This window comes from Drosophila serrata, unplaced genomic scaffold (assembly GCF_035046125.1).
Source record: "Drosophila serrata isolate PLE 108 unplaced genomic scaffold, ASM3504612v1 contig_217, whole genome shotgun sequence".
In the NCBI taxonomy this organism is placed as follows: domain Eukaryota; kingdom Metazoa; phylum Arthropoda; class Insecta; order Diptera; family Drosophilidae; genus Drosophila; species Drosophila serrata.
In genome coordinates, this window is record NW_028257115.1 from 1,933,606 (window position 1) to 1,950,654 (window position 17,049).

Sequence of the window (17,049 nt, forward strand, 5' to 3'; positions counted from 1 at the left end):
GCAATGTAATGCCACAATATCCATTAGAAACAATATACTAAAAACACAATTCTTTACACAGATACAGAACAAACCACAGACACAACACACACAAAACAAAAGACACCAACACAAAAACAAGAAACTCGTGAAACCGAAATCACAGAAGTCCCAGAAAGCGTGCAAATTATTGAACAAGTTTCTCAAGATGGCAAATTACGAAAGAAAAAGATTCGAACTCGCGTTATAAAGAAGGTCAAGGGAGACAAGCAAGAGGTCACCAAGATCGAAACCGTCGAGGAAGATGACAAGCAGCCCGAAACAACAGTCACTGTCGAAGAAGTACCTCTAGTAGAACAGCCTGAAGAAATCCAGGAACTTCCAGAGGAGGTTCGTGTCGTCGAGACCATTTCCGAAGATGGCAAGCCTAAGAAGAAAAAGATCCGCACTCGCGTTATTAAGAAGGTAAAGGGAGACAAGCAAGAGGTCACCAAGATCGAAACCGTCGAGGAAGATGACAAGCAGCCCGAAACATCAGTCACTGTCGAAGAAATGCCTGTGGAGGATGAACAGCCCGAGGAAATCAAGGAACTTCCAGAAGAGGTTCGTGTCTTCGAGACCATTTCCGAAGATGGCAAACCTAAGAAGAAAAAGATCCGCACTCGCGTTATTAAGAAGGTCAAGGGAGACAAGCAAGAGGTCACCAAGATCGAAATAGTCCAAGAAGATGACAAGCAGCCCGAAACAACAGTCACTGTCGAAGAAATGCCTGTGGAGGAAGAACAACCAGAGGAAATTAAGGAACTTCCAGAGGAGGTTCGTGTCGTCGAGACCATTTCCGAAGATGGCAAGCCTAAGAAGAAAAAGATCCGCACTCGCGTTATTAAGAAGGTCAAGGGAGACAAGCAAGAGGTCACCAAGATCGAAACCGTCGAGGAAGATGACAGGCAGCCCGAAACAACAGTCACTGTCGAAGAAATGCCTGTGGAGGAAGAACAGCCAGAGGAAATTAAGGAACTTCCAGAGGAGGTTCGTGTCGTCGAGACCATTTCCGAAGATGGCAAGCCTAAGAAGAAAAAGATCCGCACTCGCGTTATTAAGAAGGTCAAGGGAGACAAGCAAGAGGTCACCAAGATTGAAACCGTCGAGGAAGATGACAGGCAGCCCGAAACAACAGTCACTGTCGAAGAAACACCTCTAGAAGAACAGCCTGAAGAAATCCAGGAACTTCCAGAAGAGGTTCGTGTCGTCGAGACCATTTCCGAAGATGGCAAGCCTAAGAAGAAAAAGATCCGCACTCGCGTTATTAAGAAGGTCAAGGGAGACAAGCAAGAGGTCACCAAGATCGAAACCGTCGAGGAAGATGACAGGCAGCCCGAAACAACAGTCACTGTCGAAGAAACACCTCTAGAAGAACAGCCTGAAGAAATCCAGGAACTTCCAGAAGAGGTTTGTGTCGTCGAGACCATTTCCGAAGATGGCAAGCCTAAGAAGAAAAAGATCCGCACTCGCGTCATTAAGAAGGTCAAGGGAGACAAGCAAGAGGTCACCAAAATCGAAATAGTCCAAGAAGATGACAAGCAGCCCGAAACAACAGTCACTGTCGAAGAAATGCCTGTGGAGGAAGAACAACCAGAGGAAATTAAGGAACTTCCAGAGGAGGTTCGTGTCGTCGAGACCATTTCCGAAGATGGCAAGCCTAAGAAGAAAAAGATCCGCACTCGCGTTATTAAGAAGGTCAAGGGAGACAAGCAAGAGGTCACCAAGATCGAAACCGTCGAGGAAGATGACAGGCAGCCCGAAACAACAGTCACTGTCGAAGAAATGCCTGTGGAGGAAGAACAACCAGAGGAAATTAAGGAACTTCCAGAGGAGGTTCGTGTCGTCGAGACCATTTCCGAAGATGGCAAGCCTAAGAAGAAAAAGATCCGCACTCGCGTTATTAAGAAGGTCAAGGGAGACAAGCAAGAGGTCACCAAGATCGAAACCGTCGAGGAAGATGACAGGCAGCCCGAAACAACAGTCACTGTCGAAGAAATGCCTGTGGAGGATGAACAGCTCGAGGAAATCCAGGAACTTCCAGAAGAGGTTCGTGTTGTCGAGACCATTTCCGAAGATGGCAAGCCTAAGAAGAAAAAGATCCGCACTCGCGTCATTAAGAAGGTCAAGGGAGACAAGCAAGAGGTCACCAAGATCGAAATAGTCCAAGAAGATGACAAGCAGCCCGAAACAACAGTCACTGTCGAAGAAATGCCTGTGGAGGAAGAACAACCAGAGGAAATTAAGGAACTTCCAGAGGAGGTTCGTGTCGTCGAGACCATTTCCGAAGATGGCAAGCCCAAGAAGAAAAAGATCCGCACACGCGTTATTAAGAAGGTCAAGGGAGACAAGCAAGAGGTCACCAAGATCGAAACCGTCGAGGAAGATGACGGGCAGCCCGAAACAACAGTCACTGTCGAAGAAATGCCTGTGGAGGAAGAACAGCCAGAGGAAATCCAGGAACTTCCAGAAGATGTTCATGTCGTCGAGACCATTTCCGAAGATGGCAAGCCTAAGAAGAAAAAGATCAGCACTCGCGTCATTAAGAAGGTCAAGGGAGACAAGCAAGAGGTCACCAAGATCGAAATAGTCCAAGAAGATGACAAGCAGCCCGAAACAACAGTCACTGTCGAAGAAATGCCTGTGGAGGAAGAACAACCAGAGGAAATTAAGGAACTTCCAGAGGAGGTTCGTGTCGTCGAGACCATTTCCGAAGATGGCAAGCCCAAAAAGAAAAAGATCCGCACACGCGTTATTAAGAAGGTCAAGGGAGACAAGCAAGAAGTCACCAAGATCGAAACTGTCGAGGAAGCTGACAAGCAACCCGAAACAACAGTCACTGTCGAAGAAGTACCTCTAGAACAGCCTGAAGAAATCCAGGAACTTCCAGAGGAGGTTCGTGTCGTCGAGACCATTGCCGAAGATGGCAAGCCTAAGAAGAAAAAGATCCGCACTCGCGTTATTAAGAAGGTCAAGGGAGACAAGCAAGAGGTCACCAAGATCGAAACCGTCGAGGAAGATGACAAGCAGCCCGAAACAACAGTCACAGTCGAAGAAGTACCTGTAGAAGAACAACCTGAAGAAATTAAGGAACTTCCAGAGGAGGTTCGTGTCATCGAGACCATTTCCGAAGATGGCAAGCCTAAGAAAAAGAAGATCCGCACTCGCGTTATTAAGAAGGTCAAGGGAGACAAGCAAGAGGTCACCAAGATCGAAACCGTCGAGGAAGATGACAAGCAACCCGAAACAACAGTCACTGTCGAAGAAGTACCTGTAGAAGAACAACCTGAAGAAATTAAGGAACTTCCAGAGGAGGTTCGTGTCGTCGAGACCATTTCCGAAGATGGCAAGCCTAAGAAGAAAAAGATCCGCACTCGCGTTATTAAGAAGGTCAAGGGAGACAAGCAAGAGGTCACCAAGATCGAAACCGTCGAGGAAGATGACAAGCAGCCCGAAACAACAGTCACAGTCGAAGAAGTACCTGTAGAAGAACAACCTGAAGAAATTAAGGAACTTCCAGAGGAGGTTCGTGTCATCGAGACCATTTCCGAAGATGGCAAGCCTAAGAAAAAGAAGATCCGCACTCGTGTTATTAAGAAGGTCAAGGGAGACAAGCAAGAGGTCACCAAGATCGAAACCGTCGAGGAAGATGACAAGCAGCCCGAAACAACAGTCACTGTCGAAGAAGTACCTGTAGAAGAACAACCTGAAAAAATTAAGGAACTTCCAGAGGAGGTTCGTGTCGTCGAGACCATTTCCGAAGATGGCAAGCCTAAGAAGAAAAAGATCCGCACTCGCGTTATTAAGAAGGTCAAGGGAGACAAGCAAGAGGTCACCAAGATCGAAACCGTCGAGGAAGATGACAAGCAGCCCGAAACGACAGTCACTGTCGAAGAAGTACCTGTAGAAGAACAACCTGAAGAAATTAAGGAACTTCCTGAGGAGGTTCGTGTCGTCGAGACCATTTCCGAAGATGGCAAGCCTAAGAAGAAAAAGATCCGCACTCGCGTCATTAAGAAGGTCAAGGGAGACAAGCAAGAGGTCACCAAGATCGAAATAGTCCAAGAAGATGACAAGCAGCCCGAAACAACAGTCACTGTCGAAGAAATGCCTGTGGAGGAAGAACAACCAGAGGAAATTAAGGAACTTCCAGAGGAGGTTCGTGTCGTCGAGACCATTTCCGAAGATGGCAAGCCTAAGAAGAAAAAGATCCGCACTCGCGTCATTAAGAAGGTCAAGGGAGACAAGCAAGAGGTCACCAAGATCGAAACCGTCGAGGAAGATGACAAGCAGCCCGAAACAAAAGTCACTGTCGAAGAAGTACCTGTAGAAGAACAACCTGAAGAAATTAAGGAACTTCCAGAGGAGGTTCGTGTCGTCGAGACCATTTCCGAAGATGGCAAGCCTAAGAAGAAAAAGATCCGCACTCGCGTTATTAAGAAGGTCAAGGGAGACAAGCAAGAGGTCACCAAGATCGAAACCGTCGAGGAAGATGACAAGCAACCCGAAACAACAGTCACTGTCGAAGAAGTACCTCTAGAAGAACAGCCTGAAGAAATCCAGGAACTTCCAGAGGAGGTTCGTGTCGTCGAGACCATTTCCGAAGATGGCAAGCCTAAGAAGAAAAAGATCCGCACTCGCGTCATTAAGAAGGTCAAGGGAGACAAGCAAGAGGTCACCAAGATCGAAACCGTCGAGGAAGATGACAAACAGCCAGAAACAACAGTCACTGTCGAAGAAATTCCTGTAGAAGAACAGCCTGAAGAAATCCAGGAACTTCCAGAAGAGGTTCGTGTCATCGAGACCATTTCCGAAGATGGCAAGCCTAAGAAGAAAAAGATCCGCACTCGCGTCATTAAGAAGGTCAAGGGAGACAAGCAAGAAGTCACCAAGATCGAAACTGTCGAGGAAGATGACAAGCAGCCCGAAACAACAGTCACTGTCGAAGAAGTACCTGTAGAAGAACAACCTGAAGAAATTAGGGAACTTCCAGAGGAGGTTCGTGTCGTCGAGACCATTTCCGAAGATGGCAAGCCTAAGAAGAAAAAGATCCGCACTCGCGTCATTAAGAAGGTCAAGGGAGACAAGCAAGAGGTCACCAAGATCGAAACCGTCGAGGAAGATGACAAACAGCCAGAAACAACAGTCACTGTCGAAGAAATTCCTGTAGAAGAACAGCCTGAAGAAATCCAGGAACTTCCAGAAGAGGTTCGTGTCATCGAGACCATTTCCGAAGATGGCAAGCCTAAGAAGAAAAAGATCCGCACTCGCGTCATTAAGAAGGTCAAAGGAGACAAGCAAGAGGTCACCAAGATCGAAACCGTCGAGGAAGATGACAAACAGCCCGAAACAACAGTCACTGTCGAAGAAGTACCTGTAGAAGAACAGCCTGAAGAAATCCAGGAACTTCCAGAAGAGGTTCGTGTCATCGAGACCATTTCCGAAGATGGCAAGCCTAAGAAGAAAAAGATCCGCACTCGCGTCATTAAGAAGGTCAAGGGAGACAAGCAAGAAGTCACCAAGATCGAAACCGTCGAGGAAGATGACAAGCAGCCCGAAACAACAGTCACTGTCGAAGAAACACCTCTAGAAGAACAGCCTGAAGAAATCCAGGAACTTCCAGAGGAGGTTCGTGTCGTCGAGACCATTTCCGAAGATGGCAAGCCTAAGAAGAAAAAGATCCGCACTCGCGTCATTAAGAAGGTCAAGGGAGACAAGCAAGAGGTCACCAAGATCGAAACCGTCGAGGAAGATGACAAGAAGCCCGAAACAACAGTCACCGTCGAAGAAATTCCTGTAGAAGACCAGCGTGAAGAAATCCAGGAACTTCCAGAGGAGGTTCGTGTCATCGAGACCATTTCCGAAGATGGCAAGCCTAAAAAGAAAAAGATCCGCACTCGCGTTATTAAGAAGGTCAAGGGAGACAAGCAAGAGGTCACCAAGATCGAAACCGTCGAGGAAGATGACAAGCAGCCCGAAACAACAGTCACTGTCGAAGAAATTCCTGTAGAGGAACAGCCTGAAGAAATCCAGGAGCTTTCAGAGGAGGTTCGTGTCGTCGAGACCATTTCCGAAGATGGCAAGCCTAAGAAGAAAAAGATCCGCACTCGCGTCATTAAGAAGGTCAAGGGAGACAAGCAAGAGGTCACCAAGATCGAAACCGTCGAGGAAGATGACAAGAAGCCCGAAACAACAGTCACCGTCGAAGAAATTCCTGTAGAAGACCAGCGTGAAGAAATCCAGGAACTTCCAGAGGAGGTTCGTGTCATCGAGACCATTTCCGAAGATGGCAAGCCTAAAAAGAAAAAGATCCGCACTCGCGTTATTAAGAAGGTCAAGGGAGATAAGCAAGAGGTCACCAAGATCGAAACCGTCGAGGAAGATGACAAGCAGCCCGAAACAACAGTCACTGTCGAAGAAGTACCTGTAGTAGAACAGCCTGAAGAAATCCAGGAACTTCCAGAGGAGGTTCGTGTCGTCGAGACCATTTCCGAAGATGGCAAGCCTAAGAAGAAAAAGATCCGCACTCGCGTTATTAAGAAGGTCAAGGGAGACAAGCAAGAGGTCACCAAGATCGAAACCGTCGAGGAAGATGACAAGCAGCCCGAAACAACAGTCACCGTCGAAGAAATTCCTGTAGAAGAACCTGAAGAAATTAAAGAACTTCCAGAGGAGGTTCGTGTCGTCGAGACCATTTCGGAAGATGGCAAGCCTAAGAAGAAAAAGATCCGCACTCGCGTCATAAAGAAGGTCAAGGGAGACAAGCAAGAGGTCACCAAGATCGAAATAGTCCAAGAAGATGACAAGCAGCCCGAAACAACAGTCACTGTCGAAGAAACACCTCTAGAAGAACAGCCTGAAGAAATCCATGAACTTCCAGAGGAGGTTCGTGTCATCGAGACCATTTCCGAAGATGGCAAGCCTAAGAAGAAAAAGATCCGCACTCGCGTTATTAAGAAGGTCAAGGGAGACAAGCAAGAGGTCACCAAGATCGAAACCGTCGAGGAAGATGACCAGCAGCCCGAAACAACAGTCACTGTCGAAGAAATTCCTGTAGAAGAACAGCCTGAAGAAATCCAGGAACTTCCAGAGGAGGTTCGTGTCGTCGAGACCATTTCCGAAGATGGCAAGCCTAAGAAGAAAAAGATCCGCACTCGCGTCATTAAGAAGGTCAAGGGAGACAAGCAAGAAGTCACCAAGATCGAAACTGTCGAGGAAGATGACAAGCAGCCCGAAACAACAGTCACTGTCGAAGAAGTACCTCTAGTAGAACAGCCTGAAGAAATCCAGGAACTTCCAGAAGAGGTTCGTGTCGTCGAGACCATTTCCGAAGATGGCAAGCCTAAGAAGAAAAAGATCCGCACTCGCGTTATTAAGAAGGTCAAGGGAGACAAGCAAGAGGTCACCAAGATTGAAACCGTTGAGGAAGATGACAAGCAGCCCGAAACAACAGTCACTGTCGAAGAAATTCCTGTAGAAGAACAGCCTGAAGAAATCCAGGAACTTCCAGAGGAGGTTCGTGTCGTCGAGACCATTTCCGAAGATGGCAAGCCTAAGAAGAAAAAGATCCGCACTCGCGTCATTAAGAAGGTCAAGGGAGACAAGCAAGAAGTCACCAAGATCGAAACTGTCGAGGAAGATGACAAGCAGCCCAAAACAACAGTCACTGTCGAAGAAATTCCTGTAGAAGAACAGCCTGAAGAAATCCAGGAACTTTCAGAAGAGGTTCGTGTCGTCGAGACCATTTCAGAAGATGGCAAGCCTAAGAAGAAAAAGATCCGCACTCGCGTCATTAAGAAGGTCAAGGGAGACAAGCAAGAGGTCACCAAGATTGAAACCGTTGAGGAAGATGACAAGCAGCCCGAAACAACAGTCACTGTCGAAGAAATTCCTGTAGAAGAACAGCCTGAAGAAATCCAGGAACTTCCAGAGGAGGTTCGTGTCGTCGAGACCATTTCCGAAGATGGCAAGCCTAAGAAGAAAAAGATCCGCACTCGCGTTATTAAGAAGGTCAAGGGAGACAAGCAAGAGGTCACCAAGATCGAAACTGTCGAGGAAGATGACAAGCAGCCCGAAACAACAGTCACTGTCGAAGAAATTCATGTAGAAGAACAGCCTGAAGAAATCCAGGAACTTCCAGAGGAGGTTCGTGTCGTCGAGACCATTTCCGAAGATGGCAAGCCTAAGAAGAAAAAGATCCGCACTCGCGTCATTAAGAAGGTCAAGGGAGACAAGCAAGAAGTCACCAAGATCGAAACTGTCGAGGAAGATGACAAGCAGCCCGAAACAACAGTCACTGTCGAAGAAGTACCTCTAGTAGAACAGCCTGAAGAAATCCAGGAACTTCCAGAGGAGGTTCGGGTCGTCGAGACCATTTCCGAAGATGGCAAGCCCAAGAAGAAAAAGATCCGGACTCGCGTCATTAAGAAGGTCAAGGGAGACAAGCAAGAGGTCACCAAGATCGAAACCGTCGAGGAAGATGACAAGCAGCCCGAAACAACAGTCACTGTCGAAGAAATTCCTGTAGAAGAACAGCCTGAAGAAATCCAGGAACTTCCAGAGGAGGTTCGTGTCGTCGAGACCATTTCCGAAGATGGCAAGCCTAAGAAGAAAAAGATCCGCACTCGCGTTATTAAGAAGATCAAGGGAGACAAGCAAGAGGTCACCAAGATCGAAACCGTCGAGGAAGATGACAGGCAGCCCGAAACAACAGTCACTGTCGAAGAAATGCCTGTGGAGGAAGAACAGCACGAGGAAATCAAGGAACTTCCAGAAGTGGTTCGTGTCGTCGAGACCATTTCCGAAGATGGCAAGCCTAAGAAAAAGAAGATCCGCACTCGCGTCATTAAGAAGGTCAAGGGAGACAAGCAAGAAGTCACCAAGATCGAAACTGTCGAGGAAGATGACAAGCAGCCCGAAACAACAGTCACTGTCGAAGAAATGCCTGTGGAGGAAGAACAGCCTGAAGAAATCCAGGAACTTCCAGAGGAGGTGCGTGTCGTCGAGACCATTTCTGAAGATGGCAAGCCTAAGAAAAAGAAGATCCGCACTCGCGTCATTAAGAAGGTCAAGGGAGACAAGCAAGAAGTCACCAAGATCGAAACTGTCGAGGAAGATGACAAGCAACCCGAAACAACAGTCACTGTCGAAGAAGTACCTCTAGAAGAACAGCCTGAAGAAATCCAGGAACTTCCAGAGGAGGTTCGTGTCGTCGAGACCATTTCCGAAGATGGCAAGCCTAAGAAGAAGAAGATCCGCACTCGCGTCATTAAGAAGGTCAAGGGAGACAAGCAAGAAGTCACCAAGATCGAAACTGTCGAGGAAGATGACAAGCAGCCCGAAACAACAGTCACTGTCGAAGAAATGCCTGTGGAGGAAGAACAGCCTGAAGAAATCCAGGAACTTCCAGAGGAGGTGCGTGTCGTCGAGACCATTTCTGAAGATGGCAAGCCTAAGAAAAAGAAGATCCGCACTCGCGTCATTAAGAAGGTCAAGGGAGACAAGCAAGAAGTCACCAAGATCGAAACTGTCGAGGAAGATGACAAGCAACCCGAAACAACAGTCACTGTCGAAGACGTACCTCTAGAAGAACAGCCTGAAGAAATCCAGGAACTTCCAGAGGAGGTTCGTGTCGTCGAGACCATTTCCGAAGATGGCAAGCCTAAGAAGAAGAAGATCCGCACTCGCGTCATTAAGAAGGTCAAGGGAGACAAGCAAGAAGTCACCAAGATCGAAACTGTCGAGGAAGATGACAAGCAACCCGAAACAACAGTCACTGTCGAAGAACTACCTCTAGAAGAACAGCCTGAAGAAATCCAGGAACTTCCAGAGGAGGTTCGTGTCGTCGAGACCATTTCCGAAGATGGCAAGCCTAAGAAGAAAAAGATCCGCACTCGCGTCATTAAGAAGGTCAAGGGAGACAAGCAAGAGGTCACCAAGATCGAAACCGTCGAGGAAGATGACAAACAGCCAGAAACAACAGTCACTGTCGAAGAAATTCCTGTAGAAGAACAGCCTGAAGAAATCCAGGAACTTCCAGAAGAGGTTCGTGTCATCGAGACCATTTCCGAAGATGGCAAGCCTAAGAAGAAAAAGATCCGCACTCGCGTCATTAAGAAGGTCAAGGGAGACAAGCAAGAGGTCACCAAGATCGAAACCGTCGAGGAAGATGACAAACAGCCAGAAACAACAGTCACTGTCGAAGAAACACCCCTAGAAAAACAGCCTGAAGAAATCCAGGAACTTCCAGAGGAGGTTCGTGTCATCGAGACCATTTCCGAAGATGGCAAGCCTAAGAAGAAAAAGATCCGCACTCGCGTTATTAAGAAGGTCAAGGCTGACAAGCAAGAGGTCACCAAGATTGAAACCGTTGAGGAAGATGACAAGCAGCCCGAAACAACAGTCACTGTCGAAGAAATTCCTGTAGAAGAAGAGCCTGAAGAAATCCAGGAACTTCCAGAGGAGGTTCGTGTCGTCGAGACCATTTCCGAAGATGGCAAGCCTAAGAAGAAAAAGATCCGCACTCGCGTCATTAAGAAGGTCAAGGGAGACAAGCAAGAAGTCACCAAGATCGAAACTGTCGAGGAAGATGACCAGCAGCCCGAAACAACAGTCACTGTCGAAGAAGTACCTCTAGTAGAACAGCCTGAAGAAATCCAGGAACTTCCAGAAGAGGTTCGTGTGGTCGAGACCATTTCCGAAGATGGCAAGCCTAAGAAGAAAAAGATCCGCACTCGCGTTATTAAGAAGGTCAAGGGAGACAAGCAAGAGGTCACCAAGATCGAAACCGTCGAGGAAGATAACAAGCAGCCCGAAACAACAGTTACTGTCGAAGAAATCCCTGTGGAGGAAGAACAGCCCGAGGAAATCAAGGAACTTCCAGAAGAGGTTCGTGTCGTGGAGACCATTTCCGAAGATGGCAAGCCTAAGAAAAAGAAGATTCGCACTCGCGTTATTAAGAAGGTCAAGGGAGACAAGCAAGAGGTCACCAAGATCGAAACCGTCGAGGAAGAAGACAAGCAGCCCGAAACAACAGTCACTGTCGAAGAAATTCCTGTAGAAGAACAGCCTGAAGAAATCCAGGAACTTCCAGAGGAGGTTCGTGTCGTCGAGACCATTTCCGAAGATGGCAAGCCCAAGAAGAAAAAGATCCGCACACGCATTATTAAGAAGGTCAAGGGAGACAAGCAAGAGGTCACCAAGATCGAAACCGTCGAGGAAGATGACAAGCAACCCGAAACAACAGTCACTGTCGAAGAAGTACCTCTAGAAGAACAGCCTGAAGAAATCCAGGAACTTCCAGAGGAGGTTCGTGTCGTCGAGACCATTTCCGAAGATGGCAAGCCTAAGAAGAAGAAGATCCGCACTCGCGTTATTAAGAAGGTCAAGGGAGACAAGCAAGAGGTCACCAAGATCGAAACCGTCGAGGAAGATGACAAGCAACCCGAAACAACAGTCACTGTCGAAGAAGTACCTCTAGAAGAACAGCCTGAAGAAATCCAGGAACTTCCAGAGGAGGTTCGTGTCGTCGAGACCATTTCCGAAGATGGCAAGCCTAAGAAGAAAAAGATCCGCACTCGCGTTATTAAGAAGGTCAAGGGAGACAAGCAAGAGGTCACCAAGATCGAAACCGTCGAGGAAGATGACAAGCAACCCGAAACAACAGTCACTGTCGAAGAAGTACCTCTAGAAGAACAGCCTGAAGAAATCCAGGAACTTCCAGAGGAGGTTCGTGTCGTCGAGACCATTTCCGAAGATGGCAAGCCTAAGAAGAAGAAGATCCGCACTCGCGTTATTAAGAAGGTCAAGGGAGACAAGCAAGAGGTCACCAAGATCGAAACCGTCGAGGAAGATGACAAGCTACCCGAAACAACAGTCACTGTCGAAGAAACACCTCTAGAAGAACAGCCTGAAGAAATCCAGGAACTTCCAGAGGAGGTTCGTGTCGTCGAGACCATTTCCGAAGATGGCAAGCCTAAGAAGAAGAAAATCCGCACTCGCGTTATTAAGAAGGTCAAGGGAGACAAGCAAGAGGTCACCAAGATCGAAACCGTCGAGGAAGATGACAAGCTACCCGAAACAACAGTCACTGTCGAAGGATTACCTCTAGAAGAACAGCCTGAAGAAATTCAGGAACTTCCAGAGGAGGTTCGTGTCGTCGAGACCATTTCCGAAGATGGCAAGCCTAAGAAGAAAAAGATCCGCACTCGCGTTATTAAGAAGGTCAAGGGAGACAAGCAAGAGGTCACCAAGATTGAAACCGTTGAGGAAGATGACAAGCAGCCCGAAACAACAGTCACTGTCGAAGAAATTCCTGTAGAAGAACAGCCTGAAGAAATCCAGGAACTTCCAGAGGAGGTTCGTGTCGTCGAGACCATTTCCGAAGATGGCAAGCCTAAGAAGAAGAAGATCCGCACTCGCGTTATTAAGAAGGTCAAGGGAGACAAGCAAGAGGTCACCAAGATCGAAACTGTCGAGGAAGATGACAAGCAGCCCGAAACAACAGTCACTGTCGAAGAAGTACCTCTAGAAGAACAGCCTGAAGAAATCCAGGAACTTCCAGAGGAGGTTCGTGTCGTCGAGACCATTTCCGAAGATGGCAAGCCTAAGAAGAAAAAGATCCGCACTCGCGTTATTAAGAAGGTCAAGGGAGACAAGCAAGAGGTCACCAAGATCGAAACCGTCGAGGAAGATGACAAGCAACCCGAAACAACAGTCACTGTCGAAGAAGTACCTCTAGAAGAACAGCCTGAAGAAATCCAGGAACTTCCAGAGGAGGTTCGTGTCGTCGAGACCATTTCCGAAGATGGCAAGCCTAAGAAGAAGAAGATCCGCACTCGCGTTATTAAGAAGGTCAAGGGAGACAAGCAAGAGGTCACCAAGATCGAAACCGTCGAGGAAGATGACAAGCTACCCGAAACAACAGTCACTGTCGAAGAAACACCTCTAGAAGAACAGCCTGAAGAAATCCAGGAACTTCCAGAGGAGGTTCGTGTCGTCGAGACCATTTCCGAAGATGGCAAGCCTAAGAAGAAGAAAATCCGCACTCGCGTTATTAAGAAGGTCAAGGGAGACAAGCAAGAGGTCACCAAGATCGAAACCGTCGAGGAAGATGACAAGCTACCCGAAACAATAGTCACTGTCGAAGAAGTACCTCTAGAAGAACAGCCTGAAGAAATCCAGGAACTTCCAGAGGAGGTTCGTGTCGTCGAGACCATTTCCGAAGATGGCAAGCCTAAGAAGAAAAAGATCCGCACTCGCGTTATTAAGAAGGTCAAGGGAGACAAGCAAGAGGTCACCAAGATCGAAACCGTCGAGGAAGATGACAAGCTACCCGAAACAACAGTCACTGTCGAAGAAACACCTCTAGAAGAACAGCCTGAAGAAATCCAGGAACTTCCAGAGGAGGTTCGTGTCGTCGAGACCATTTCCGAAGATGGCAAGCCTAAGAAGAAGAAGATCCGCACTCGCGTTATTAAGAAGGTCAAGGGAGACAAGCAAGAGGTCACCAAGATCGAAACTGTCGAGGAAGATGACAAGCTACCCGAAACAATAGTCACTGTCGAAGAAGTACCTCTAGAAGAACAGCCTGAAGAAATCCAGGAACTTCCAGAGGAGGTTCGTGTCGTCGAGACCATTTCCGAAGATGGCAAGCCTAAGAAGAAGAAGATCCGCACTCGCGTTATTAAGAAGGTCAAGGGAGACAAGCAAGAGGTCACCAAGATCGAAACTGTCGAGGAAGATGACAAGCAACCCGAAACAACAGTCACTGTCGAAGAAGTACCTCTAGAAGAACAGCCTGAAGAAATCCAGGAACTTCCAGAGGAGGTTCGTGTCGTCGAAACCATTTCCGAAGATGGCAAGCCTAAGAAGAAGAAGATCCGCACTCGCGTTATTAAGAAGGTCAAGGGAGATAAGCAAGAGGTCACCAAGATCGAAACCGTCGAGGAAGATGACAAGCTACCCGAAACAATAGTCACTGTCGAAGAAGTACCTCTAGAAGAACAGCCTGAAGAAATCCAGGAACTTCCAGAGGAGGTTCGTGTCGTCGAGACCATTTCCGAAGATGGCAAGCCTAAGAAGAAAAAGATCCGCACTCGCGTTATTAAGAAGGTCAAGGGAGACAAGCAAGAGGTCACCAAGATCGAAACCGTCGAGGAAGATGACAAGCAACCCGAAACAACAGTCACTGTCGAAGAAGTACCTCTAGAAGAACAGCCTAAAGAAATCCAGGAACTTCCAGAGGAGGTTCGTGTCGTCGAGACCATTTCCGAAGATGGCAAGCCTAAGAAGAAGAAGATCCGCACTCGCGTTATTAAGAAGGTCAAGGGAGACAAGCAAGAGGTCACCAAGATCGAAACCGTCGAGGAAGATGACAAGCTACCCGAAACAACAGTCACTGTCGAAGAAACAGCTCTAGAAGAACAGCCTGAAGAAATCCAGGAACTTCCAGAGGAGGTTCGTGTCGTCGAGACCATTTCCGAAGATGGCAAGCCTAAGAAGAAGAAGATCCGCACTCGCGTTATTAAGAAGGTCAAGGGAGACAAGCAAGAGGTCACCAAGATCGAAACCGTCGAGGAAGATGACAAGCTACCCGAAACAATAGTCACTGTCGAAGAAGTACCTCTAGAAGAACAGCCTGAAGAAATCCAGGAACTTCCAGAGGAGGTTCGTGTCGTCGAGACCATTTCCGAAGATGGCAAGCCTAAGAAGAAAAAGATCCGCACTCGCGTCATTAAGAAGGTCATGGGAGACAAGCAAGAGGTCACCAAGATCGAAACCGTCGAGGAAGATGACAAGCTACCCGAAACAATAGTCACTGTCGAAGAAGTACCTCTAGAAGAACAGCCTGAAGAAATCCAGGAACTTCCAGAGGAGGTTCGTGTCGTCGAGACCATTTCCGAAGATGGCAAGCCTAAGAAGAAAAAGATCCGCACTCGCGTTATTAAGAAGGTCAAAGGAGACAAGCAAGAGGTCACCAAGATCGAAACCGTCGAGGAAGATGACAAGCAGCCCGAAACAACAGTCACTGTCGAAGAAATTCCTGTAGAAGAACAGCCTGAAGAAATCCAGGAACTTCCAGAGGAGGTTCGTGTCGTCGAGACCATTTCCGAAGATGGCAAGCCTAAGAAGAAAAAGATCCGCACTCGCGTCATTAAGAAGGTCAAGGGAGACAAGCAAGAAGTCACCAAGATCGAAACCGTCGAGGAAGATGACAAGCAGCCCGAAACAACAGTCACTGTCGAAGAAGTACCTCTAGAAGAACAGCCTGAAGAAATCCAGGAACTTCCAGAGGAGGTTCGTGTCGTCGAGACCATTTCCGAAGATGGCAAGCCTAAGAAGAAGAAGATCCGCACTCGCGTTATTAAGAAGGTCAAGGGAGACAAGCAAGAGGTCACCAAGATCGAAACCGTCGAGGAAGATGACAAGCTACCCGAAACAATAGTCACTGTCGAAGAAGTACCTCTAGAAGAACAGCCTGAAGAAATCCAGGAACTTCCAGAGGAGGTTCGTGTCGTCGAGACCATTTCCGAAGATGGCAAGCCTAAGAAGAAAAAGATCCGCACTCGCGTCATTAAGAAGGTCAAGGGAGACAAGCAAGAAGTCACCAAAATCGAAACCGTCGAGGAAGATGACAAGCAGCCCGAAACAACAGTCACTGTCGAAGAAATTCCTGTAGAAGAACAGCCTGAAGAAATCCAGGAACTTCCAGAGGAGGTTCGTGTCATCGAGACCATTTCCGAAGATGGCAAGCCGAAGCAGAAAAAGATCCGTACACGTGTTATAAAAAAAGTCAAGGGTGACAAAGAAGAAGTCACTAAGATTGTAACCGTAGAGGAGGACAACAAGAAACCAGAAACAATTGTTACGGTTGAAGAAACCGATAATAGATCTCCAAGTGTTGGAAAAACTAAGTTGAAGAAAAGAGTTATTGTCCAAAAACCGGAGGATGAAGTGACTGTTTTTGAATTGCCTGAGCGGAAATCAGTTATACTTTCAGAAAAAGAAGATGGTACTCCAACTAAAACAGTTATTAAAACTAAAATCATTAAAAAGATTCAGGGTCCGCATATGGAAGTTACTAAAGTCCAAACCGTTGAGGAATATGAAAAAACACCTCAGACCAAAGTTACGGTTGAAAAGTTTGAATTACCCTTCCCAGAACTGCCAGAAGAAAAAATTTCTGAAGTTATTGTTTTGCCAGATGAGGTTTCTGAATTTGAAACAATTGATGAAGAAGGACATCCAAAGATTGTTAAGACCAAGAAACGTGTTATTAAAAAACCAGCATTTGGCAATAACGAAGAAGTAACTGAAATCGGAATTATTGAACAAGATAATACTGAACCTTTATATTCAGTAACAATTAAAGAGCAACCCATAACCTATTCCCAACCGGATGACAGTAAATTAGTTGAGCTACCCGAACAAGTGACAGAGATGGAGATTACTTCACCTGATGGAACAAAAAAGAAAAAGACCGTTAAATCTAGAGCTTTCAAGAAGAGCATCGACGACAAACGTGATGAAGTTACAACTGTTAATATAATAGAAGAGGAAGATAAGGAGCCACTGACTACAGTGCAAATAGAAGTTGTGCCATCTGATGAGGTATCCATTATACCCATACCGATTGAGGAACTTCCTGAGGAAACTGTTTTCACCGAAGAACTAGACGACAATAAGAAGCCAAGAAAGAAGACTACAAAAACTAGAACATTTAAAAAGCAAGGACCTGCGGACGAGGAATATTTCCAAATTCAAACTATTGAAGAAGAAGGCAAGGAACCGTACGCTCTAATTCGAGTTGTCAGCGATGAAAACATTGCTGATATTATAGATATTAGTAAACTCGACGATGAAAAGGTTTCCAAACACAAACAAAAACCACACAAGCATAAGGGTAAGAACACAATCAAACACACTCTTCAAAAACACTCATTCCACATAATAGGCTCAAATCAAAGTATACGCAAAATTTGTAATCTTTTCACATTTTTTTCTTTCATAATTATTTGTAATATTTCTTCT

General features: G+C 46.8%; 1 protein-coding gene and 1 long non-coding RNA gene across 7 annotated transcripts in view; one reads left to right on the forward strand and one right to left on the reverse strand.

The window, feature by feature from the left end:
* LOC147644210 (uncharacterized) overlaps positions 1–17,049 on the reverse strand; it is a 229,456-nt gene that overhangs the window by 188,217 nt on the left and 24,190 nt on the right. The window lies entirely within an intron of this gene.
* sls (sallimus) overlaps positions 1–17,049 on the forward strand; it is an 83,266-nt gene that overhangs the window by 42,126 nt on the left and 24,091 nt on the right. For 4 of the 5 annotated variants that reach the window (XM_086829617.1, XM_086829614.1, XM_086829615.1 and 1 more), the window contains one exon: positions 62–16,921. The exons of the other annotated variant lie outside the window; for it this stretch is intronic. In XM_086829617.1, the coding sequence (XP_086685743.1) occupies positions 62–16,921 (16,860 nt within the window). The remainder of the gene's footprint in view (positions 1–61; positions 16,922–17,049) is intronic. 5 annotated transcript variants of the gene reach the window in all.